The sequence below is a fragment of the Schistocerca serialis genome, chromosome 3 (assembly GCF_023864345.2).
Source record: "Schistocerca serialis cubense isolate TAMUIC-IGC-003099 chromosome 3, iqSchSeri2.2, whole genome shotgun sequence".
In the NCBI taxonomy this organism is placed as follows: Eukaryota; Metazoa; Arthropoda; class Insecta; order Orthoptera; family Acrididae; genus Schistocerca; species Schistocerca serialis.
The window spans coordinates 726,140,774-726,165,183 of NC_064640.1; the positions used below are offsets into that span (position 1 = coordinate 726,140,774).

General features: G+C 50.9%; 1 protein-coding gene across 1 annotated transcript in view; it reads right to left on the reverse strand.

Moving 5' to 3' along the window:
* The window catches only part of LOC126471154 (cilia- and flagella-associated protein 251-like), a gene marked incomplete at its 5' end in the record, with an annotated part of 60,188 nt that extends 49,665 nt beyond the window's left edge, over positions 1 to 10,523 (reverse strand). Inside the window, one exon of the mRNA XM_050099253.1 lies at positions 9,445 to 10,523. Coding sequence (XP_049955210.1) covers positions 9,445 to 10,523 — 1,079 coding nt within the window. The remainder of the gene's footprint in view (positions 1 to 9,444) is intronic.
* Between the last annotated feature and the right edge of the window lie 13,887 nt (positions 10,524 to 24,410).

The window sequence follows — 24,410 nt, forward strand, 5'->3', positions numbered from 1 at the left end:
TTAGCTGACAAAGCCTCATCAGCAAACTTAGTGATGGTGTGTTTTATCATTCTATAGAAGTTCTCGCGCATGTCCCTTGTCCCTTTGTTGTCCACTTTAATGCTTTTAGGCTGGCTGTTTTAATGTGTCGCAGAGTGGCTGGCGATCCCTTTTTATTCTCCTGGTCAGCCAGCCACGGTCATCTGCGTTCTTGTTTTTACCCCTTCTACATGTTTTGCTTCTCTCTGTGGTTTTTCCTGTTTGGTCCATAGTAGTGATGGTTGTCTTTCTGTCTCCCATTATTGTGCTGTACGTCTCCTTCCTTTTCTTTTTTTCACCTGCATAATTATTTTACCAGGAACAAAGGCCCAACGATGTCGCAGTTTGGTCTCTCCCCTCTTTTAAATCAACGAGCCAACCAACCATGGCATCCGTTTGGTCACCGGTGCCTCTTGCACTCGCCTGGTTGAGCGTCTGTATGCTGAAGCTGCTGAACTACCACTATCCTACCAGAGTGACTTTCTCCTCAGCATGTATGCATGCCATTTTTCTGCCATGTGTGGCCACCCATACTTTGCCTCCTCCATTGATGATTCCTTTGACCGTCAGTGTGGTGCTTGTCCCTCTTCTGTTACCTCCAGGAGTCCGCTTTCCGCACTTCTTACTGTGGCTTAAATTCACACTTCCTGCAACTTTCCTGGTGGGTGTGAATCCTTCGCTTCGTGAAGCTTCTCATTTTAACCTTAGCTTTCATTCACTTCCTAACGACACTATTCCAGCCTCGGTCTATCGCCTTTAGTTTCTTTGCAGTGGTACCTTTTTATACACCGATGGCTCTCGGACTGACCATGGGGTCGGGTATGCCTTCGTCATTGGCACCTATGTTTCGATATCGGCTTCCAGTACAATTCTTAGTATTTACAGCCGAGCTCTTCATCCTGCATTAGGCCAAGGAGTACATCCGGTGACACAGGCTTTTCAATTCTGTCCTCTGCTCAGACTCAACCAGTGCCCTTCAAAGTCTATGTACACTGTACACTGCCCATCCCTTAGTGCAGCGGGTTCAAGAAAATTGTCACTTGCTCACTCATGTTGGAGCCAGTGTCGTGTTTCTGTGGGTTCCTGGTCATGTCGGTCTACCAGTTAATGAGGGTGCTGAAGCTGCTGCCAAGGCTGGAGTCCTCGTACCTCAGCCCAGGAGTGCCAACATTCCCTCTGATTTCTGTGATGCCATCTGTCAGGTGGTGGTGTCCCTTTGGCATCACCAATGGCCCTTCCTTCACAGGAATAAGCTTAGGCTGAAGCCTCTCCCAGTGCCTTGGACGATCTCCTGTCAGACCTTGTGCCGGCAGGAGATTATTTTAACTCGGCTGCATATTGGGCATTGCTCTTTCAGCCATGGTCATTTGCTGAGTGACGCTGTCCCACCACTCTGTACATATTGCTCCAAAATTTGAACCGTCTGCCACTTCCTGATGGAGTGCCCTTTCTTTTTAACTATTTACGTTCCAGTTTGGGTTGACCGTCTTATTTATCAGCCATTACAGCGAATTACGCGGTGGCTGTCTACCGCGTTTTACTTCTATCCGCTGAGTCATTATGGCGAGGGTCATATAATTTTTAGTATTGGACTTCCGTTCGTGTGGTGCGTTTTTAGCCCTGCCGGTTTTTAGCTATCTTCTAGTCAATTGGGATTGATGAATAGTCGTTTAACTCCGCTGTGTTCGTGTTCTCTAGCTGTGGCTTGGGCGTGTAGGACCCCAGCTGTCGTTTGCGCCCTAAAACAAAACTAATAAAACAGTTTCCATGGAACTGGTAGTGTGAGCAGTGAGAGATAACGTTCGGTTGCGATGTTGATTTGCAGGCGCTGGCGGGGGCGCGAGCGTGCGAGGAACAGCAGCGTGGCACGCCAGGTGCACCCAAGCCCACTCCAGCCGCCCCCACAGATGGGTCACCTACTCACACACCAACCATCGATCTGTCCCCAGTCCCCCCGCCACGGCTGCGGTATGTGGCGAGACGTACGGAACCCTCGCTCTACAGATATGCCTTGCTGAATGCAGCGAGTTTGCGGGACAGGTAAAATTTACTGTAATCAGGCATTTATTTAATACTAGTGTTGAGCCCTCACAATGATGCTTCTGACCTGGATATTACCATATATTTCAGAATTATCCATACTGAAATGGACGTATCTACTGTTAAGAAACGTACAAAAACGTGACTGCTAATAAAGTTTAGACTAATGACCTAGGCTAAGAGTATAGATAAATGGAAATTTTAACGTTTTCAGTGATGTCGCACGTGTTCAGGCTTGTTGTGACTTGGTGTCTCGGACAGTAAGTGTAGAACTACAAATAGGTCTGCATTCAACCCCCGGTTGTTCCTCGTAATTTTGTCCAATCACAGTGTGGGATCCTGCCCACTCTCGTAATAGAGGGTGCCTAGGAAGCTGTTTCCTCGGATAGCTAGAAAGCATATAAGCAAATGATGTTAATGGAGTTTCACTGTAATTGAATTGACAATATTTAACTTTGCCTTTCTCACAATGAAATGTCGCAAGCATTTGGCGACATGCAAATATCAGTGTCCTTAGATAAATACAATTTCCATGTAAGCAATGGATATAAATATGTCTCAGCATAACAGTAAGGATGACGACTCGCCTTCCAGTGCGGCCGAGGCTAGCTGGAGCGGCGCTTACATTCTTTTCGGATAGAGGCCGCTCCTGTCGTGGCGCGGTTCAAGTCAGCGTACCATTGGTTGATGTAGTCAGTCTTCTCTGCTGTTAAGTTTCGCGCCGACGTGCCGGCGCTTGATGTTAACCTGGAACACACAGCTTTTATCCGAAACTTGCAAAGTGCCTAGTTTGGCAGTACATGTTTAACGGTAGGTACCCTCTACCTTATTAGCGTCTCTAATAGGATCAGGTCTATTTGAAAATTGTGTGGTGCTCTAACGAACCTTCAGTTTTACAGCTTCTGTTGTGTGCAAGTAATGAATGATTGACCCTACATAAGAATGTGTAGTGGCTTTAGTTCGTCACGGAACTCTCCCCATGCTGAAATTTTCTAATAAGTTACATAATGCATATGATCAATAAAATTAATCACAGGAATATTATCTCTACACTTTGGCACACAAACAGATGGTCCCTCAGACAAGAGCGGGATTACATACCAACTTGTAGACAACTGAAAGAAGCTTACATCCCAAACTCACTCAACTAAATTTCATTGAAGCTAAGATGGTATGAGAAAGATATTCAGAATTGTTTAGTTCGATGGGACATAGACCTACAGTGAGATGGTAAACCAGTGGTACCAGCAACCAGATGGAAGTGTTAGCAGTTACACAATAACGGTTCTGGTGTAGTTTTCATAATGAATTGATAGAAAATTACGCGAATTGACTGATCAATTAATCCCAACACCCCTGATGTCATGGGTTTTTGAACAGTCTATGGTTGGCAAAGTCTGGGAAAAAAAGCCGAAAGTGTCCCACACAGTCAGATCCTTAGCAATGTATAGTAAATGTATTGTTCGTATCGTCTATCATATGTGAATCTGGAATCACAATAAGATGTCTGAACAGTTGCTTAAAGTGTTATGTCTGAGAGTTTGAATGATGGTCAGTATGGAACGATGGATGCTGACTGTCGAATGAAGGTCCTCACCACGTAAATTAAATATGGCGATAGAGAGGAGGTTGAGTCAATGTAGTGGGGCACTTCGATATGCTTGTTTTCCACAACTTGCCGTGTGGCATGAGTGGAACGAATAGTCATTTCCAGATTAATGCATGCTGGACTACCTCAAACCGGTCAGGTGGGACATGATTGTCCTGTTGACTTACGAACGTGCATTCCATGATCTGTGGTCTGACATTCAACGATGACAACTACAGAATTTATCGATGAACAAAGTTCTCCAGCCATGTAGTCTCCAATCTAACAACTGCAATCCCCCCAGGGGGGTCCACAACTCTTTTGTGGATACGTGCGTAGTGAGCCCGGGACCCCGAGCTAATGTGGCCCTCCTTCCTTTCCGGGATGCATACCTTCCTTCTCCGCATCCTTCCCTATCCCCCATCTTCGCCCCCCCCCCTCCCCTCGCCGCTGGCGGGAGTGCCCTCAGAGAGGGCCCCCACAAGTGAGGGGCGCACCATAGGAGACTCCGGTAATCATGGGGGATACTTTCGCAATAGTTTCCTCTTCTACTATGTCAGCCCACAAGCGTAAGTTCAATGAGTCTCAGCCACAGATAGTAATTCCATCGTTGCCACAGTTCCTTGTTGTTTCTCGGTCTGACGAAGGTCACGACTTGTCCACAGTCAACCCTTTCATTATTCAGAAAGGTGTCGACGCAATTGCAGGTCCTGTAAAGTCTTGTTCCAGATTACGAAATGGCACCTTGTTGTTCGAAACAGTCAGTGCCCTCCAGGCACAAAAATTGCTACGTTCTTCACTGCTACACACCTTCACTGTCTGGGTGGAACCGCACCATACTTTAAATTCATCACGTGGGGTCGTTTATACACGCTCCCTCGATGGATTGTCCGACGAGGAAATTCAACACTACCTGTCTGACCAGGGTGTAACGGCTGTTCATAGGGTTATGAAAAGGGTTGATACGAACATCATTCCAACCCGCACTGTCTTCTTGACATTTGACAATGTTCAACTCCCATCGAAAATCAAAGCAGGCTATGAGATAATTTCCGTTCGCCCTTACATCCCAAACCCTACGTGTTGATATCGGTGTCAGCGGTTCAATCACACCAGCCAGTCCTGTTCCAACCCGGCCAAATGTGTTAAATGTGGCAAGGATACCCATGAGAGTGCTTGTCCACCTCCATCCCCTCGTTGCATCAACTGTATGGGTGACCATGCTGCTTCCTCTCGAGATTGCCGCATTTTTAAAGACGAAAAGCTCATTCAGGAAATCAGAGTGAAGGAAAAGTGTCGACCTTTGCTGCTCGAAAGTTACTCGCCAGTCGAAAGCCCACCGTGCCTCAGACAGGAAAATACAGCACTGTCCTTGCCTCTCATCGGCCAACAAAAGAGGTGGCCATGCAGACTTGTGATCTCTCCTTTAGTGCCACGGTCGTCAGATCGGCCAGCGCAAAGATCGCCCGTTCAACCTCCCCACATTCGCCTGCTCACTCTCTGGCTCATCCTTCATCGGGTTCTGCTAAGTCTCGAGCCCAAAAGTCAGACACCAAGATTTCGAAAAAAGAGCATACTCGTGAAGATTTTTTTACGTACCCCAAGTTCACAACCATCGGTTCCTCCTTCATCTAAACATGTTTCTAAGAAGGCTAATAAGAAACACAGTTCCTCTCCTTCTCCGCCAAGGTGTCATCTACAGCAGCACCTGGCGTTACTCGCCCTCGGCCGTCTTCTGTGTCACCGAGGCGCACTGCTGGCGGCCGATCAACCGGCCGATCGCTGGTGGCAGGAGCTGCTCCTGAACAACCTATGGACCATGATCTTCTGCCTTCGGCTGAATGCCATTCCATGCTGTCGGTCGCAAGCTCTGAGCAGTCGTTGAGTTGACGGCAACCTTGGTCACATTCCTCAATTTTCTGTTCACCCTATGTCCATTATCTCCACTGCAATATCCACGGCATTCGAGCCAATCGGGATGAATTGTCGATCCCCTTAAGATCCTAATCGCCAGTCATCTTCTGTCTTCAGGAAACAAAGCTGCGTCCCTATGACCGCTTTGTTCTCCCCCATTTTCAGTCTGTCCTATTTGATCTCCTGTCTGTTGAAGGCACTCCAGCACATGGAGGACTCATGATTCTTCACCATGATACTCTCCATTATCACCCAATCCATTTAAACACTTCCTACCAAGCAGTCGCTGTCCGTCTTTCCCTTTCTGGATACACCTTCTCTCTTTCTACTGTATACATTCCATCGTCCACACCAATGGCACGAGCTGATTTCCTTCTTCTTCTTGGTCAGCTTCCACCCCCCTATTTCCTGGTTGGGGACTTCAATGCCCCCCACCCGCTGTGGGGGATCTCCACATCCTCGTCTGCGTGGCTCACTATTGCTAGACGTCTTCCACCAAGCGGATCTAGTTTGCCTCAACTCTGGGGACCTTATATTTTTATCTGCCTCCACGACAAATTTATCTCATTTGGACCTTTCGGTCGGTACTGTTCCACTAGCTCGGCGCTTCGAATAGTCCGCCCTTGATGATACACACTCGAGTGACCCGTTTCCATGTGTCCTTTGACTGCGGCCTCAAGTGCCATATATGCGCCCGCGACACTGGAAGTTTGCCCAAGACGATTGGATACTTTTCGTCTCAAGCGACATCCGATGGCCGTCACTTTCCCAGCGTCGACGATGAGGTCACACATATTACAGACGTTATTCTAACAGCTGCGGAACGTTCAATACCACGCACCTCCGAATTGCCACGGCGCCCCACAGTTGCTTGGTGGAACGAGGCATGCCGTGACGCAATACGTGAGCGGCGACATGCTCTTCGCGTTTTCCGCCACAATCCTACTTTGGACAACCGTATCCGCTATAAGCAGTTCCGCGTGCGATGCCGTCGCGTCATCCGCGATAGCAAGAAGGCAAGCTGGAAATTCTTTACTAGCTCATTTGACACCTTCACTCCCTCCTCGGAAGTTTGGAGTCGGCTTCGACGGTTATCTGGCGCGCCTAGTTTCTCCCCGGTCTCTGGGCTCACTGTCGCGCATGATACGTTAGTTGACCCCGTCGCAATTTCTAAGTCATTGGATCAGCACTTTGCTGAGATTTCGAGTTCTTCAAATCATCCGCCAGAGTTTCACCCGAAGAAACGTGCAGTGGAAGTGCTACCTCTTGCTTTCTCCCAAAATCGCGAAAGCTATAATACTGTTTTCTCCATGCGGGAACTCCAACATGCACTCTATTCTTCTCGCTCCTCCGCCCCAGGACCGTATGGTATCCACATCCAAATGTTGCTGCATATATCAACCCATAGTCCGCGTTACCTCCTTTACATTTATAATCGAATTTGGACCGACAGTACTTTTCCCAGACGATGGCGGGAAGCTATCGTCGTTCCCTTTCCGAAACCTGGAAAGGACAAACATCTCCCCTCTAGCTATCGCCCCATTTCTCTCACGAGTAGTGTATGTAAGGTTTTGGAGCGTATGGTGAATTGCCGTTTAGCTTGGTGGCTGGAGTCCCGCAGTCTTTTAACACCTGCCCAATGCGGTCCCCCCCCCCCCCCCTGCGGGTCGGGGGTAAGAATAGGCCCGAGGTATTCCTGCCTGTCGTAAGAGGCGACTAAAAGGAGTTTCAACCATTTCGGCCTTCTATGTGATGGTCCCCCTTGGGGTTTGACCTCCATTTTTCAAAATTCTACAGAAGTATGTGCCTTTTGGGGAAGGACACCTTACATGGTGTACCACTGGTCCTAAGTGCACTAAGACCTTGGCACTCAGCATTGCGCTGGCGTTGTAACCATACCCACTATTCCTCAAACTGGGCCTAAACGCGTGATGGGTTGTCCCAGTTACGCCCATAGTGCATCTCCATCTGCACCAGCGATCATGATGGACTTTCCATGGCACCAGAAATCCAGCACGGTAGCCAGCCCGTTGTGGTGGGGTCGTCATGTAGCCTCTAGGTTGTAGCCCCCTGACAACACAGGGATCGTACTGCCGATACCTGAGCTGCACCCTCCCCACGTCGGCCAAGGAGTAGATGCCCGTCTCCTTGGGGCATCAGGACTCCCGGCAATGGTCATCCTGCCAGGTGGCCCTTGCTGCGGCTGGGTGGCGCCCGTGGGGAGAGCCCCTGGTCGGAGTGGGTGGTATCGGGGCGGACGTTTCGCAGATGAAACGTCAACATGTATCAGGTCGCTCTGCGGCCGAGTCTTTCAAAAGAAAAGGTACAGTTTCTAGTTCTGGTTCTCATGCCCTTTCCCACTTGGCCACTCCATGGGAGGAGGGACAGGCCCGCCGGCTTGGGGCGAAGTACTTCCCCCGCTATTTGGTCTGTTCTCGAACCGATGGGGGGACGTTCGCCACCTCCAAGCCTATGTTCTTTGTTCAGCACATTGAGGACGTCTTAAGGGAAATCGAGGCTCTCAGCAAGATGTGTTCAGGGTCCGTTCTTCTCAAGACGACCTCCGCCACACAGTCGGCGGCGCTCCAGGCGTGCGACCGCCTCGGGGACATCCCAGTATCCATTGTCCCACATCTGGCACTAAATAGGACGCAGGGGGTTATATTTCATCGTGACCTCCCGCTACAATCTGATGAGGAGCTCAGGGCCAACCTGGAACGCCGAGGCATGCATTTCGTCCGGCGAGTCCAGCGCGGCCCCAAAGACTGTCGCATCGACACCGGGGCCTCTATCCTCGCCTTCGAGGCGGACGTTCTCCCGGAGAAGGTAAAGGTGATGTGATACCGGTGTGACGTGCGACCTTACGTCCCGCCTCCTATGCGCTGTTTTAGGTGTTTGCACTTTCGGCACATGTCGTCACGGTGTGAGGCTGAGCCCCTTTGTGGCGATTGTGGACGCCCTCTACGTGAGGAACATACATGCACCCCACCACCTCGGTGCGTTAATTATCCTGGCGTCCACTCGCCTAGATCCTCAGACTGCCCCGCATATCAGGAGAAGAAGATACAAGAAATCAAAACTTTGGATCGGCTCTCTTATTCTGAGGCCCGGAAGAAGTACGACCGCCTCCATCCCGTGTCATTGACCACTTCGTTCGCCTCAGTTGTGTCCACTCCTTCCGCGGTATCCTCACCCCTATCCCGTCCCCCCTCCGCCACCTCCACCCATCAGGGGGCTCTGCCTCCGCCTCCCCAATCCCTCCCTTCCAAATCCTCCTCCCCCGTGGCCCCCACCCCCTCCTCCCCCGTGGCCCCTACCCCCTCCGCCCCAGGGGCCACCCTTCCTCCTCCTCCTTCTCCTCCTCCTCCTTCTCCTCCTCCTCCTTCTCCTCCTCCTCCTTCTCCTCCTCCTCCTTCTCCTCCTCCTCCTCCTTCTCCTCCTCCTCCTTCTCCTCCTCCTCCTTCTCCTCCTCCTCCTCCTCCTTCTCCTCCTCCTCCTTCTCCTCCTCCTCCTCCTCCTTCTCCTCCTCCTCCTTCTCCTCCTCCTCCTTCTCCTCCTCCTCCTTCTCCTCCTCCTCCTTCTCCTCCTCCTCCTTCTCCTCCTCCTCCTTCTCCTCCTCCTCCTTCTCCTCCTCCTCCTTCTCCTCCTCCTCCTTCTCCTCCTCCTCCTTCTCCTCCTCCTCCTTCTCCTCCTCCTCCTTCTCCTTCTCCTCCTCCTCCTTCTCCTCCTCCTCCTTCTCCTCCTCCTCCTTCTCCTCCTCCTCCTTCTCCTCCTCCTCCTTCTCCTCCTCCTCCTTCTCCTCCTCCTTCTCCTCCTCCTCCTCCTCCTCCTTCTCCTCCTCCTTCTCCTCCTCCTCCTCCTCCTCCTCCTCCTCCTCCTTCTGCTCCTCCTTCTGCTCCTCCTTCTGCTCCTCCTTCTCCTCCTCCTTCTCCTCCTCCTTCTCCTCCTCCTTCTCCTCCTCCTTCTCCTCCTCCTTCTCCTCCTCCTTCTCCTCCTCCTTCTCCTCCTCCTTCTCCTCCTCCTTCTCCTCCTCCTTCTCCTCCTCCTTCTCCTCCTCCTTCTCCTCCTCCTTCTCCTCCTCCTTCTCCTCCTCCTTCTCCTCCTCCTTCTCCTCCTCCTTCTCCTCCTCCTTCTCCTCCTCCTTCTCCTCCTCCTTCTCCTCCTCCTTCTCCTCCTCCTCCTCCTCCTTCTCCTCCTCCCCCTCCTCCTCCTTCTCCTCCTCCCCCTCCTCCTCCCCCTCCTCCTCCCCCTCCTCCTCCTCCTCCTCCTTCTCCTCCTCCTCCTTCTCTTCCTCCTCCTTCTCTTCCTCCTCCTTCTCCTCCTCCTCCTCCTTCTCCTCCTCCTCCTCCTTCTCCTCCTCCTCCTCCTTCTCCTCCTCCTCCTCCTTCTCCTCCTCCTCCTCCTTCTCCTCCTCCTCCTCCTTCTCCTCCTCCTCCTCCTTCTCCTCCTCCTCCTCCTTCTCCTCCTCCTCCTCCTTCTCCTCCTCCTCCTCCTTCTCCTCCTCCTCCTCCTTCTCCTCCTCCTCCTCCTTCTCCTCCTCCTCCTCCTTCTCCTCCTCCTCCTCCTTCTCCTCCTCCTCCTCCTTCTCCTCCTCCTTCTCCTCCTCCTCCTCCTCCTTCTCCTCCTCCTCCTCCTCCTTCTCCTCCTCCTCCTCCTCCTTCTCCTCCTCCTCCTCCTTCTCCTCCTCCTCCTCCTTCTCCTCCTCCTCCTCCTTCTCCTCCTCCTCCTCCTTCTCCTCCTCCTCCTCCTTCTCCTCCTCCTCCTCCTTCTCCTCCTCCTCCTCCTTCTCCTCCTCCTCCTCCTTCTCCTCCTCCTCCTCCTTCTCCTCCTCCTCCTCCTTCTCCTCCTCCTCCTCCTTCTCCTCCTCCTTCTCCTCCTCCTCCTCCTTCTCCTCCTCCTCCTCCTTCTCCTCCTCCTCCTCCTTCTCCTCCTCCTCCTCCTCCTTCTCCTCCTCCTCCTCCTTCTCCTCCTCCTCCTCCTTCTCCTCCTCCTCCTCCTTCTCCTCCTCCTCCTTCTCCTCCTCCTCCTCCTTCTCCTCCTCCTTCTCCTTCTCCTCCTCCTCCTCCTCCTCCCCCCCCCCCACGCCACCTGAGAAGCGATCTTCTTCTCAGGCGTCCATCGGGGGAAACGTTCCGGACCCCAGCTTCCGAGGTCCGGCGTTCCAAAACGGAACGCGCGCGTGAGGACCTTCTTCGGGTCCAACCCACCATCCCTGTGCCTCCTCGGCCTTCCAAGAAGGCCTCCAAGAAGAAGTCTCTCTCGCCCTCTCCACCCCTGCGCGTTTCGTCTGACGCTCCATCCGTGAGTCGCTGCTCCCAGCCGTCCTCAGTTTCGCCGGGACGCTCTGCTGCCAGGCGCTCCGCCGGCCTTTCGTCGGCAAAGGATGCGGCCCCTCTTACACAACCAGGGACAGCGGCCGCGGCTGGCGACGAGTCGATGGAACCGGATCCGCCTCCCGTCAGTTGTAGCGTTGTTCCCTCGCAACCTGGCCGTCCGCGGCCGTCGAGGTGAGCAGCTCTTCCCCCCTCTCGTTCCCCCAACCTTTTGACTAGCGATGGCGTTGTTTCATTGGAACATAAGAGGTATTCGATCTAGTCGGGAGGAATTACAACTGCTCCTCCGCCTGCACTGTCCGCTCGTCCTTGGTCTCCAGGAAACCAAGTTGTGCCCGACTGACCGTATTGCCTTTACCCACTATACCTCGGAGCGGTATGACCTCACCCCTGTGGACGGTATCCCAGCTCATGGTGGGGTCATGCTGCTCGTTCGGGACGATGTCTATTACCATCCCATCCCATTGACCACCCCACTCCAAGCAATAGCTGTCCGTATTACTCTTTCTGCTTTTACTTTTTCAGTTTGTACCATCTACACTCCACCATCATCTGCTGTTAGTCGGGCTGACATGATGCACCTGATCGTTCAGCTTCCCCCGCCATTCTTATTGTTTGGCGACTTCAATGCCCATCATCCCCTTTGGGCCTCTCCTGCATCCTGTCGAAGAGGTTCGCTCTTGGCGGATGTCTTCAACCATCTCAATCTTGTCTGCCTCAATACCGGCGCCCCGACTTTCCTTTCGGACTCTACTCATACCTACTCCCACTTGGATCTCATGAACTGTTCTACCACTCTTGCCCATCGGTTCGAGTGGTATGTCCTTTCTGAGACCTATTCGAGCGATCACTTCCCCTGTGTCGTTCGTCTCCTGCACCACACCCCGACCCCACGGCCTTCGAGCTGGAACATACTGAAAGCTGACGGGGGACTTTACTCCTCCCTGGCAACCTTTCCAGACCACGATTTTCCCAGTTGTGACAGTCAGGTCGAATACCTCACGGCTATTATCATCAATGCTGCCGAACGTTCCATTCCTCGTACGACTTCTTCTTCACGTCGCGTTTGTCCCCTGGTGGAACGAGGCTTGTGGGGACGCTATCCGTGCTCGATGACGTGCTTTACGCACCTTTCGCCGCCATCCTACGTTGGCAAATTGTATTGAATACAAACGACTCCGAGCGCAATGCCGTAGAGTCATCAAAGACAGCAAAAAACTTGTTGAGCCTCTTTCACCAGCTCCTTTAACAGTTTTACTCCCTCCTCCATCGTCTGGGGTAGCCTGCGCCGGCTGTGGGGCATTAAGGCCCACTCCTCAGTACCTGGCCTGACCTCAGGTAATTAGGTCCTTGTTGATCCTCTGGCTGTCTCCAACGCCTTTGGCCGCTTTTTCGCGGAGGTTTCAAGCTCCGCCTATTACCATCCTGCCTTCCTTCCCAGGAAAGAGGTGGAAGAGGCTCGGCGACCTTCCTTCCACTCGCTGAATATGGAAACTTATAATGCCCCCTTCACTATGCGGGAACTATAATGTGCGCTTGCACTGTCCCGGTCCTCTGCTCCGGGGCCTGATGCCATTCACGTTCAGATGCTGGCACACCTTTCTCCGGCGGGCAAAAGCCTCCTTCTTCGTACCTACAATCGCGTCTGGACCGAAGGTGAAGTCCCCATGCGTTGGCGTGACGCTGTTGTTGTTCCTATACCCAAACCCGGGAAGGATAGATACCTTCCTTCTAGTTACCGCCCCATTTCTCTTACAAGCTGTGTCTGTAAGGTGATAGAGCGCATGGTTAATGCTCGGTTAGTCTGGATTCTTAAATCTAGACGACTACTAACTAATGTCCAATGCGGCTTTCGTCGCCGCCGCTCCGCTGTTAACCACCTTGTGACTTTGTCGACATTCATCATGAACAACTTTTTGCGAAGGCGCCAAACGGTAGCCGTGTTCTTCGACTTGGAGAAGGCTTATGATACCTGTTGGATAGGAGGTATTCTCCGCACTATGCACAGGTGGGGCCAACGCGGTCGCCTGCCCCTTTTTATTGATTCCTTTTTAACGGATCGAAAGTTTAGGGTACGTGTGGGTTCCTTATTGTCCGACGTCTTCCTCCAGGAGAACGGAGTGCCTCAGGGCTCCGTCTTGAGTGTAGCCCTTTTTGCCATCGCGATCAATCCAATTATGGATTGCATTCCACCTAATGTCTCAGGCTCTCTCTTTGTCGATGACTTCGCCATCTACTGCAGTGCCCAGAGAACATGCCTTCTGGAGCGCTGCCTTCAGCGTTGTCTAGACAGCCTCTACTCATGGAGCGTGGCAAATGGCTTCTGGTTCTCTGAAGAGAAAACAGTTTGTATCAACTTTTGGCGATATAAAGCATTCCTTTCGCCATCCTTAGATCTCGGTCCCGTTGTTCTCCCATTCGTGGACACAACTAAGTTTCTAGGGCTCACGTTGGACAGGAAACTGTGTTGGTCTCCACATGTCTCTTATTTGGCGGCCCGTTGTACACGTTCCCTTAATGTCCTAAGAGTTCTTAGCGGTTCATCTTGGGGAGCGGATCGAACTGTCTTGCTTTGCTTGTATCGGTCCATAGTCCGATCGAAGCTGGATTATGGGAGCTTCGTCTACTCGTCCGCTCGGCCGTCCCTCTTACGCCAGCTCAACTCCATCCACCATCGGGGGATACGTCTTGCGACCGGAGCCTTCTACACTACTCCTGTGGAGAGTCTTTATGCTGAAGCTGCAGAGTTACCATTGACCTACCGGCGCGACGTACTGCTGTGTCGGTATGCCTGCCGGCTGTTGTCTATGCCCGACCAACCCTCTTAAGAGTCCTTCTTCGCCGATTCTCTCGACCGTCAGTACCGGTTATATGTGTCTGCCCTGCTGCCCCTCGGAATCAGCTTCAGTCGCCTGCTTCGACAATTGGATTTTGCCCTCCCTACCACCTTCAGAGAGGGTGAGAGCCCGACACCAACTTGGCTCCAGGCTCCGGTTCCTATTTATCTCGACCTCAGCTCACTCCCGAAGGAGGGTACTCCGGCTGCAGTGTATTGCTCACGGTTTGTCGAACTTCGTGCTCGACTTGCCGGTCACACCTTTATTTACACCGATGGCTCCAAAACTGACGACGGTGTCGGCTGTGCCTTTGTCGTCGGGGCCGTCACCTTTAAATACCGGCTCCTGGACCAATGTTCCAGCTTTACGGCAGAGCTTTTTGCTCTCCATCAGGCCGTTCAGTAAGCCCGCCGCCACCGCCATTCATCGTATGTACTCTGCTCTGACTCACTCAGTGCTCTTCAGAGCCTTGGAGCTCCCTATCCAATCCATCCGTTGATTCAACGGATACAGCAGTCCCTCCATTCTTTCGCTGATAATGGTGGTTCTGTCAGCTTTCTGTGGGTTCCCGGACATGTAGGGGTGCCTGGGAACGAGGCTGCGGATGCTGCAGCCAAGGCTGCAGTCCTCCTGCCTCGGCCAGCCTCCCATTGTGTCCCGTCATCTGACGTTCGTGGGGATGTATGTAAGAGGCTTGTGTCGTTGTGGTGGGATGCTTTGTCATCCCTCCAAGGAAACAAGCTCCGGGCAGTAAAACCACTCCCAACTGCTTGGACAACATCCTCCCGACCTTCTCGGCGCGAGGAGGTCCTTCTGACCAGGTTGCGGATTGGGCATTGCCGGTTTAGCTACCGCTACCTGCTCTCCGGTGACCCAGCCCCGCAGTGCCCTTGTGGTCAGGCATTAACAGTGCGCCATGTTTTATTGTCGTGTCCCCATTTTAGTCAATTTCGTGTTACCCTGTCCCTGCCATCTACTTTACCGGATGTTTTAGCAGGTGACGCTCGAGCAGCTGCTCGTATTCTGCGTTTTATAACTGTAACTGGCTTGTCCAAAGACATTTAACCTTTTTACTTATTTTATCTGCATCTTTGTCAGGTCCTTCTGATGTCCCCCCATCCCCTTGAATTTTAGCAGATTCCATATGCTCTAACACCAGTGACTGGGCGCTAATGACCTCAGCAGTTGAGCGCCCTTAAACCCTACCAAAAAAAAAAAAAACGCTCCTCCGCCCCAGGACCGGATGGTATCCAAGTCCAAATGTTGCTGCATTTATCACCCCATAGTCTGCGTTACCTCTTTCGCATTTATAATCGAATTTGGACCGACAGTACTTTCCCCAGACGATGGCGGGAAACTATCGTCGTTTCTGTTCCGAAACCTGGAAAGGACAAACATCTCCCCTCTAGCTATCGCCCCATTTCTCTCACAAGTAGTGTCTGTAAGGTTTTGGAGCGTATGGTGAATTACCGTTTAGCGTGGTGGCTGGAATCCCGCAGTCTAACACCTGCCCAATGCGGATTCCGAAAGCATCGTTCTGCAGTTGACCATCTTGTTGCTCTCTCCACTTATATCATGAACAATTTTCTCCGGAAACGCCAAACAGTAGCAATATTTTTTGATCTGGAGAGAGCATACGATACCTGTTGGAGGACAGGCATCCTCCGCACACTGTTCTCTTGGGGCTTTCGAGGTCGGCTGCCCCTTTTTCTTTGCGAATTTATGGCAGAGCGCACATTTAGAGTGCAGGTGAACACTACTCTCTCCCGTACTTTCTCCCAAGAAAACTGGGTACCCCAGGGCTCCGTGCTGAGTGTTGTACTGTTTGCCATTGCCATCAATCCAATTATGGATTGTCTCCTTCCTGATGTCTTGGGCTCCCTCTTTGTGGACGATTTTGCGATCTACTACAGCTCTCAACGGATCAGCCTTCTTGAACGACGGCTTCAAGGATGTCTCGATCGCCTCCACTAGTGGAGCATCGAAACCGGCTTCCGTTTCTCACCCAGTAAGACCGTTTGTGTTAATTTTTGGCGACGTAAGGAGTTTCTTCCGCCCTCCTTACATCTAGGTCCTCTCAACCTTCCGTTTTCAGACGTCGCTAAATTCTTGGGTCTTATGTTTGACAGAAAACTGTGCTGGTCCTCCCACGTTTCCTCTCTTTCGGTTCGCTGTCTGCGATCCCTCAACACCCTCCGTGTCCTGAATGGTACCTCCTTGGGAGCGGAACAAGTGGTCCTTCTCCGCCTCTATCGCGCCTTAGTGCGCTCGAAATTGGACTATGGAAGCATAGTCTACTCCTCTGCTCAGCCGTCTATTCTTCGGCGTCTCGACTCTATCCACCACCGTGGATTACGATTAGTATCTGGAGCTTTCTACACCAGCCCTGTGGAAAGCCTTTATGCTGAGACTGCTGAACCTCCGCTGTCCAATCGGCGAGCAGTCCTCCTGAGTCGTTATGCTAGCCATCTGTCTTCCATGCCTGCTAATCCAGCCCATGACATTTTTTTCGACGCCTCCTTTGATGTAGGGTATGCAGGCCGCCCCTCCTCCCTACTACCACCAGGAGTCCGCTTCCATCAACTGCTCCATTCTCTTTCCTTCTGCTTTCCTAAAACCTTCTTGACAACTTGGGGTACAGCACCGCCTTCGCTCTGTCCCCGGATCTGCCTGCTCCGTGACCTTTGTGAATTTCCCAAGGATGGTACCCCTTCACTTGTTTATCGTCGGGCATTTGCTGCTCTGTGTGCACAAACGACGGACGCCACATTTATTTACACCGACGGCTCGAAAACATCGTTAGGTGTAGGGAGTGCCTATATTGTTGGCGACACCCCAAATCACTTTCGGCTTCCCGACCAGTGTTCGGTTTATACTGCGGAGCTTTACACAGTTCTCCAGGCTGTCCACTATATCCGCCGCCATCAGCGGATACAGTACGTAATCTGCTCAGATTCTCTCAGCTCTCTCCTCAGTCTACAAGCTCTTTATCCTGTGCACCCTCTAGTCCACCGGATTCAGGACTGTCTGCGCTTGCTCCACCTGGGGGGCGTCTCGGTGGCGTTCCTCTGGCTCCCGGGACACGTTGGTATCTGTGGAAATGAGGCGGCCGATATTGCAGCCAAGGCTGCAGTCTCTCTTCCTCGGCCAGCTATTCAATCGATTCCCTTCGCCGATCTATGGAGCATTATATGTCGACGTGTTGTTCATTTATGGCACACGCATTGGTCGACACATACCCGTAATTGTGGACATGAAAGCTCTTCCTTGTGCTAGGACCTCTTCCTTCCGAACGCGTCGTCGGGAGGAGGTAATTTTAACTAGACTCCGGATAGGGCACTGTCTTTTTAGCCATCGACATCTTTTAAGCGGCGATCCTCACCCACTCTGTCCCCACTGCTCTCAGCTGTGGACGGTAAGACACCTTTTAATTTATTGCCCCTATTTTAATCCGTTACGCTCTCGTCTACAGCTATCGCCTGATATATCGTCGATTTCAGCAGATGGCACACGCTCTGCCGACAGCGTTCTCAAGTTTCTTAGTGCAAGTGAAATGACGTCAGTCATTTGAAGCTTTTTTGGGGACAACCAATCCCTCTCTGTAGTGGATTTTTAAGCCTTCCTTCTGCTTTTAGTTTCTCCAATTTTATGACTTTCGATCCCATTGCTGCTGGTTTTCAATTTCGGTTTTTTACTGTTTCCTAAGTCACGGACCGGGTGCTAATGACCATAGAAGTTTAGCGCCCTAAAACCAAAACAAAAAACCCTCCCTCCCACCCTTCACCCGCTCGCTGTTCAGTCGCTACGCGAGCTGTCACTTCATTTGTGACCAGGAAGGCCAAATGTTGGTGAGTGTCCGTGGCTGAAAGTGAGGAATAATAAACTGCTTCCCAGTAAGGCTTCAGTGCGGCAATGGGATGACCTCCTTCCGCTCGTAAGAGTAAAAATAAATAGCCTTTACTTGGCTCAGAGTGGGACACTGTCCATTGACACATTACTTCCTCTTACATCAGAGATGCGGGACACAGCTGTCAATCGACATTTTTCAACTGAATGTGTTTTATATGACGACCTGAAGGTTGAACTGGTTCTCCCACAGTATTTTCCCTCTACTCTAATTGATAACAAGGCTAGTGGCTTAAGTGTCTTCTGTGGTGTCAGGAATTCTGTGCAAAATACTGGGTGTGAGATCTTAAGTCAGTGGCTGGTTGACGTATATGAGTCTTTAGGCCACAGTTATTGGTCCCTTCTTTAACAGCATCTTTACAGGTATTTGATCCATAATTTTATTTAGTTATCTCGCTGTGTCCCGCTGGGATTTTATTATTGGCTTCTGTGAAGCTTACCTTCTTGGGGTTGCTTCACGATTCCTGTGATGGGATCAACTGTAGTTTTCAAGTTAATTGATATCCCTCTATGGATTTTCAGAATCTCAGCAGTATGCTGTTGAGCGTCCTCCGCTGTAATCACTATCACCCTATGTAACGAACCACCCCCACTATTGGGGTGTGAAGCCAGACTGACGATATCCCACATACCGGTGAAATGTCACCTTCTTTTTGGCCATCCATAAGTACACTCTTCCAGATTCCTTACATTTAATAACAGCAGATTCATACATAGTTGAACATGATACTATGAATTGTGAAAGTGGTTTTTAGTTCCTGATAAAATGTTTAGCTATACTCCTGGAGCTGGGGGAGAGACGTGGTGGTGGTGGTGGTTGTTGTTGTTGTTGTTTGGACATCTTCAGTCTGGGACCCCATGACTAAACAGTCATCGAAAGACAGCACCCTTTTTTTTCCAGTTTCTACATTTGGTCTCACCTTTCATGCCTTTCACTGTGAGTGTTCTAACTTCATTATTTCATAATCTGACTCCCTTCACTGGATCCATCCACTTTTAGTGGACACTCTTCCTTATGTGAGTAACTTTGGTATCACAGGACTGATGACTTCACCGTTCGGTCCCATATTCCATCTGTCAATCCCCTGCATACCCTCCTGTCCTCTCCCATCCCATGTGCCCTCCACCATCGCCCCCCTCCCTTCCTCCTGCAAACAATTGGCAGGTACAACATGATTTCAGAAATAAAAATATTCTTCAGCAGACTGTTTTAAGCATTGCCTTACGCATGCTATGTTAGCCTACCAGCGTGGGTCACACAAGTCCATCTACTAGACACAGAGGGAGCGAATTTTCCGCCATTTCTCCCTAGGCCGCCAACTTGTACTACATGATAGGTGACGTGGAGTGGGGCTGAGGAGCTACCTGAGGGCACCCTTGTGCCGCCTGTAGGAGGCCCATGTCATCAAGGGGTGGAGGTAATGAAATGACTAATCAACTTGCATCATTTGATACCAAATTGCAACACACAGACTTGTCCCACTACTGTCATGTATTGTTCGTAAATTCGAAGCGTTAGGAATGGTTTCACAAAGCAATAGATTGGTGAGAGGCAAAACAAAAATAGATTTATGGGTATTCGAAATCTAATTTAAGGTAGTTGGAGATAGTTCCACAACAAAAGGCATAAGAAGTGAGGTCTGAAATTCGATGACTGTCAGTTTTAAATTGGGCCAAAGAAACGCCTCCGGTCAGTTTTACTACTTCAGATATATTTTATTCGAACTCAAGGCTCCTTCTCGGTGGTGACAAATACAAAGAAACTTAATAATTCTATTGCTTAAGCCTCTAGAAGGCTGAAAACGCACCAGAACAACTGGCACACCAGCGAAGGGTCTTGTGTGGGAATAATTAAAAATGACATATAGCATAAGAGATTTCAGGGTACACAGTAGCTGAAACACAAGGCACAGAAAGTATTTCCAGCTCTTACGTTGCTATGAAATATTAGTGTGCCATTGAAGAACAGATCTCTCAACAATCTGAGGCTTCAGCAAAACAGAGTAACTCATGAAGGGAAACCTTTGAGCACCTGGTGTACAGCACATTGAAAGCTAAATTGGTGAAATTGACAATGCACACTACAGAAACGTTGGATACAGATGTATGTTCATTAGCCTTCGAAATCAGCAGCAGCCGGTAAGTACTAGAAATTTTGACAAAATCATGTCTGAAATCTGGAATTACTACGATGAGCAGTTCCTGCACTTAGCATAACGCGAAAAGCATATCAGGAAACCAGTTGTGATGGTTTTAAGGATATAAAGTTCATCTCCTTCATGGTATTTCAGCATGTTTCTCTGATAGAATATCGGGATGTCATGGTCGTTTATACTGATGGCTCTGTAACCATGGACAGATAGGGATGTGCAATACCTCTTGATGGTCAGGAACAATAAATGCTGTCAGGAGCTTTCTTTCGATGGAGCTGATAGCCATCCATTACGAGCACCACGTTTTACTAAACATACCATCCTCTACCCTTTCCAATTTGTAGTGATAGAGCAATTTCCTGGCTACTGATGGATATTACTCCCATTACCCTGTAATGTCAACTATTCACAATCTCTGGCATTTGTGGTGCTATGTGCTCACTTAACTTACTCTGGGTTCAAAATTATTTCAGTATCACTGGGACTGACCGACATCAGCTGAAAACTACTCAGCCAGCATTCCCCTTCACCATCCTGTGCACTTTGTGCGTATGCAGATAGCACTCCACTGACTTGGAGATTGAACATCTGGTGGGATACTGTGCCCTGTGTACTCAGCAGTATGAAGTAAACGGCTCCATGGCCTTACTCTTCGTCTTCCAACGAATCAGTCTTAAGTCGCCACTGTATCGATCGTACCATATTGGGTGATGAGCCATCCCTGGCAATAGTGAGGCAACAGGGGTACTGGTGCAGTTTGTGTGGGTTGCTTACCTCAGGGGCAGGTATGCACTCAAGGGCAAACCTATTGTTCCCCTTTGACAGGCACATAACTTACTGTCGCCAATCCCTTCCCACTCCCCTCACCCCTCAACAAACCACCAACCCACACCCTCCCCCAGCTGCTACAGGCACACTCCCAAGTCTGATTTGTTGGAAGAGCCCCTCATTCTTATCTGTTAGATGAACTACGCAATTAAATTGATAAATTATTTGACCTATCCCCCTTTGGTAAACCCAACCCTCTCCCACCCCCATCCCCAGGAAATAGGCAGAAAAACTCAGTTCATCGGCCATTTGCAGGGAAATAGATTGCTGTGTATGGAATATTGTTTAAACAACTTGGACAATGTGTGGAATATTTTTTAACAATTTAGGGATTCAAGGCAGTATATGGAATACATGGAAATTGGTGCACTCTACACTTACTACTGCTCCTGAGAACTATGGCATTACCTCATTCAGACATCCAGGACACACTTCAAGTACAATAACGTAATTACGATGGATTCATGGTGATTATTCAGTTAAAGTCAGTGTGCTGAAAGAGACCGACAGAAATCTATTGCACACTTATAATAAAACATTCTTTGTATTCAGGCTTATAGCAGGTTTCCACATATGAAAATATTCCTTCTTCAAATTTCAGCTCACACACGTTATACCCCCCAGGGGGTCCACAACTCTTTTGTGGATACGTGCGTGGCGAGCACGGGGCACCGAGCTATTGCAGCCTTCTTTCTCTCCAGGGGTGCATTTCCTTCCCCTTCCCCTCCTTGCTCCTTTCCCGTCGCCCTCTCCTCTCCCTCTCTTGGTGTCCTTGCTTATGTTGGACCCGCTATCCTCCTGGTTCTGTTAATATTACACTCCGGCTTTGTTGCGTAATCATCTCCTCCTTTTGGCATTCCTTGGTCCCCCTCTGGGGTTTGACCTCCATTACAAAATTTCTCCTCCCAAGTGTGTGAGCCATTTGGGGAAGAGCACCTTACCTAGTGTCTCCGACGTGCGCCCTCCTAGTACATTCCACCTTTCCTTTCACGTCGTTGTCTGATGCTAGAGTGCATAGCCAGCACGGTAGCCAGCCAGTGTGGTGGGGTCGCTATTAACCCTTTTGGTTGAGCCCCCTGAACACACAGGGATCACACTTCTGATACCTGAGCTGTGACCACCTCATGCATGCCTTGGAGTGGTTGCTCGTCATCCTGGAGCATCGGAACTCCCGGCAATGGCCACCGTGCCAGACGGCCCTTGTTGTGGCTGGGTGGCGCCCATGAGGAGAGCCTCTGATCGGAGTAGTTGGTATCAGGGCGGACACTATGCAAATGAAACGCATATGAGTCCAGAACTGTGGCAGTTCTTCTGTGGCTGTCTCTCTGCATGGAACATATTCTTTGAGTGCTGCTTCTCTTGCCCTTTCGGCCTTCCCTTCCATGGCTACCCCGAAGGAAGAGGGTCAGGCCCGTCGGCCTGGGGCGAAACCTTTCCCCCGCTATCTGGTTTGCACCAGGACTGATGGGGATACTTACACGAATACCAAACCTTTATTCTTTATGGAACACATTGAAGACAAGTTTGGTGAAGTGGACTCCTTCAGCAAGATGCAGTCGGGTTCGTTGCTGATAAAAACTACTTCAGCTGCCCAATCTGTGGCCCTTGTTCAGAAGGGTCCTAAAGACAACCGTATTGATACCGGTGCCTTTATCCTGGCCTTTGAAGGGGATACCCTTCCTGAGAAAGTTAAGATTATGGTATATCGCTGTGATGTGAAGCCGTACATCCCACCTCCTATGAGGTGTTTTAAGTGCTTGCGCTTTGGCCACATGTCGTCTCGCTGTTCCCAGGCCCCTCTCTGTGGTGACTGTGGACGTCCACTCCATGAGGGGAGTCCCTGTGTTCCCCCTCCTGTATGTGTAAATTGTCATGGTAGTCATTCTCCACGTTCACCAGATTGCCCCGTTATAAGAAGGAAAAAAAGATACGGGAGTATAAGTCGCTCGATCGTTTAACCTACACAGAGGCCCGTAAGAAATATGCACGACTCCACCCTGTGTCCATGACATCTAGTTACGCCTTGGTTACATCTTCACCCCTTCCTCTCCCTTCCTTACCCCCATCCTGGACCCCTCTCCTCCCCCCCTCCCTTGCGGCTCCCACACCTACTCCTATGGGCGCTGCTCCCCCTCCCCAGCCAGAGAAGTGTCCCACTCCTTCGGCGTCTGCCGGTCAAGGCCGCCTCTCCCGGGATGCCCCTTCCTGGCACCTTCCAGGCCAAAGGTCTGCTGCCGTGCGACGACCGCGACAGCCGCGGTCTGTCGGCCCCCAGGTCGCCCGGTCTCTTTCTGCTCCTGATCTTTCTGCAGCTGGCTCCTTCATGCCACACAGCCCTCCTCGATCACAGCCTGAACAGAAGAAGAAACATAAGTTCCGGGACAAAGAGCCTCTGGTGTCACCGGAGGTCCCTTCCCCGACTTCACAACCAGATTATGACCTGTCGTTCATGGATGTCGCCCCCTCCTTGTCAGTGACGGGTGGGGACCCGGCAGTATGACTGTATTTAAAGTGTTCAGCCCCCATTCAAACCATCGTTCTGTGGTTCTCCAATGGAATTGTAATGGATACTGTCATCACCTTCCGGAATTGAAATCCCTTCTTTCGTCCTACTCTGCAGCTTGTGTGGTTCTCCAGGAATCTCATTTTACTGATGCTCACTCACCAACCCTTCGTGGGTTCTGTGTTTCCTGTCGAAATCGGGTCGGACCCCTGTGGGCTTCTGGTGGCGTTAGTACATTGGTCAATACAGACATTGCTAGCACGTGGATTCCTCTCCAAACTACATTGGAAGCGGTTGCTGTTAGGGTCCATTTCGACCCTGCAATTACAGTTTGCAATCTTTATTTCCCTCCTGACAGGACTCTTACAACTGCTACCTTAACTGCCCTTCTTCAGCAACTTCCTCCACCCTTCCTCCTCCTTCGGGATTTTAATGCTCATCATCCTTTGTGGGGCAGTGACTTTCCATCTCGACGAGGTCTTCTTATAGACCAATTTACTGCAGACCACGACCTGTGCCTTCTTAATGATGTCTCCCCTACTGATTTTAGTGCCGGTCATGTTACCTTTTCTGCCAATCCCCCCAGGGGGTCCACAACTCTTTCGTGGATACGTGCGTGGCGAGCACGGGGCCCCGAGCCATTGCAGCCTTCTTTCTCTCCCGGGCTGCATTTCCTTTCCCTTCCCCTCCTTTCCCCTCCATACCCCTTTCCCCTCGCCCTCTCCTCTCTCTCTATTGGTGTCCTTGCTTATGTTGGCCCCCGCTATCCTCCTGGTTCTGTTGGTTTTACACTCCGGCTTTGTTGCGTAATCATCTCCTCCTTTTCGCATTCCTTGGTCCCCCTCTGGGGTTTGACCTCCATTCCAAAATTTCTCTTCCGTAGTGTGAGCCATTTGGGGAAGACCACCTTACCTAGTGTCTCCGACTTGTGCCCTCATAGTACATTCCACCTTTTCTTTTACGTCGTTGTCTGATGCTAGGGTGCATAGCCAGCACGGTAGCCAGCCCGTGTGGTGGGGTCGCTATGTACCCTTTTGGTTGAGCCCCCTGAACACACAGGGATCACACTTCTGATACCTGAGCTGTGACCTCCTCATGCATGCCTTGGAGTGGTTGCTCGTCATCCTGGAGCATCGGAACTCCCGGCAATGGCCGCCGTGCCAGACGGCCCTTGCTGTGGCTGGGTGGCGCCCGTGAGGAGAGCCCCTGATCGGAGTGGGTGGTATCAGGGCGGACGCTATGCAGATGAAACGCATATGGGTCCAAAACTCTTGCCGCTCTTCTGCGGCC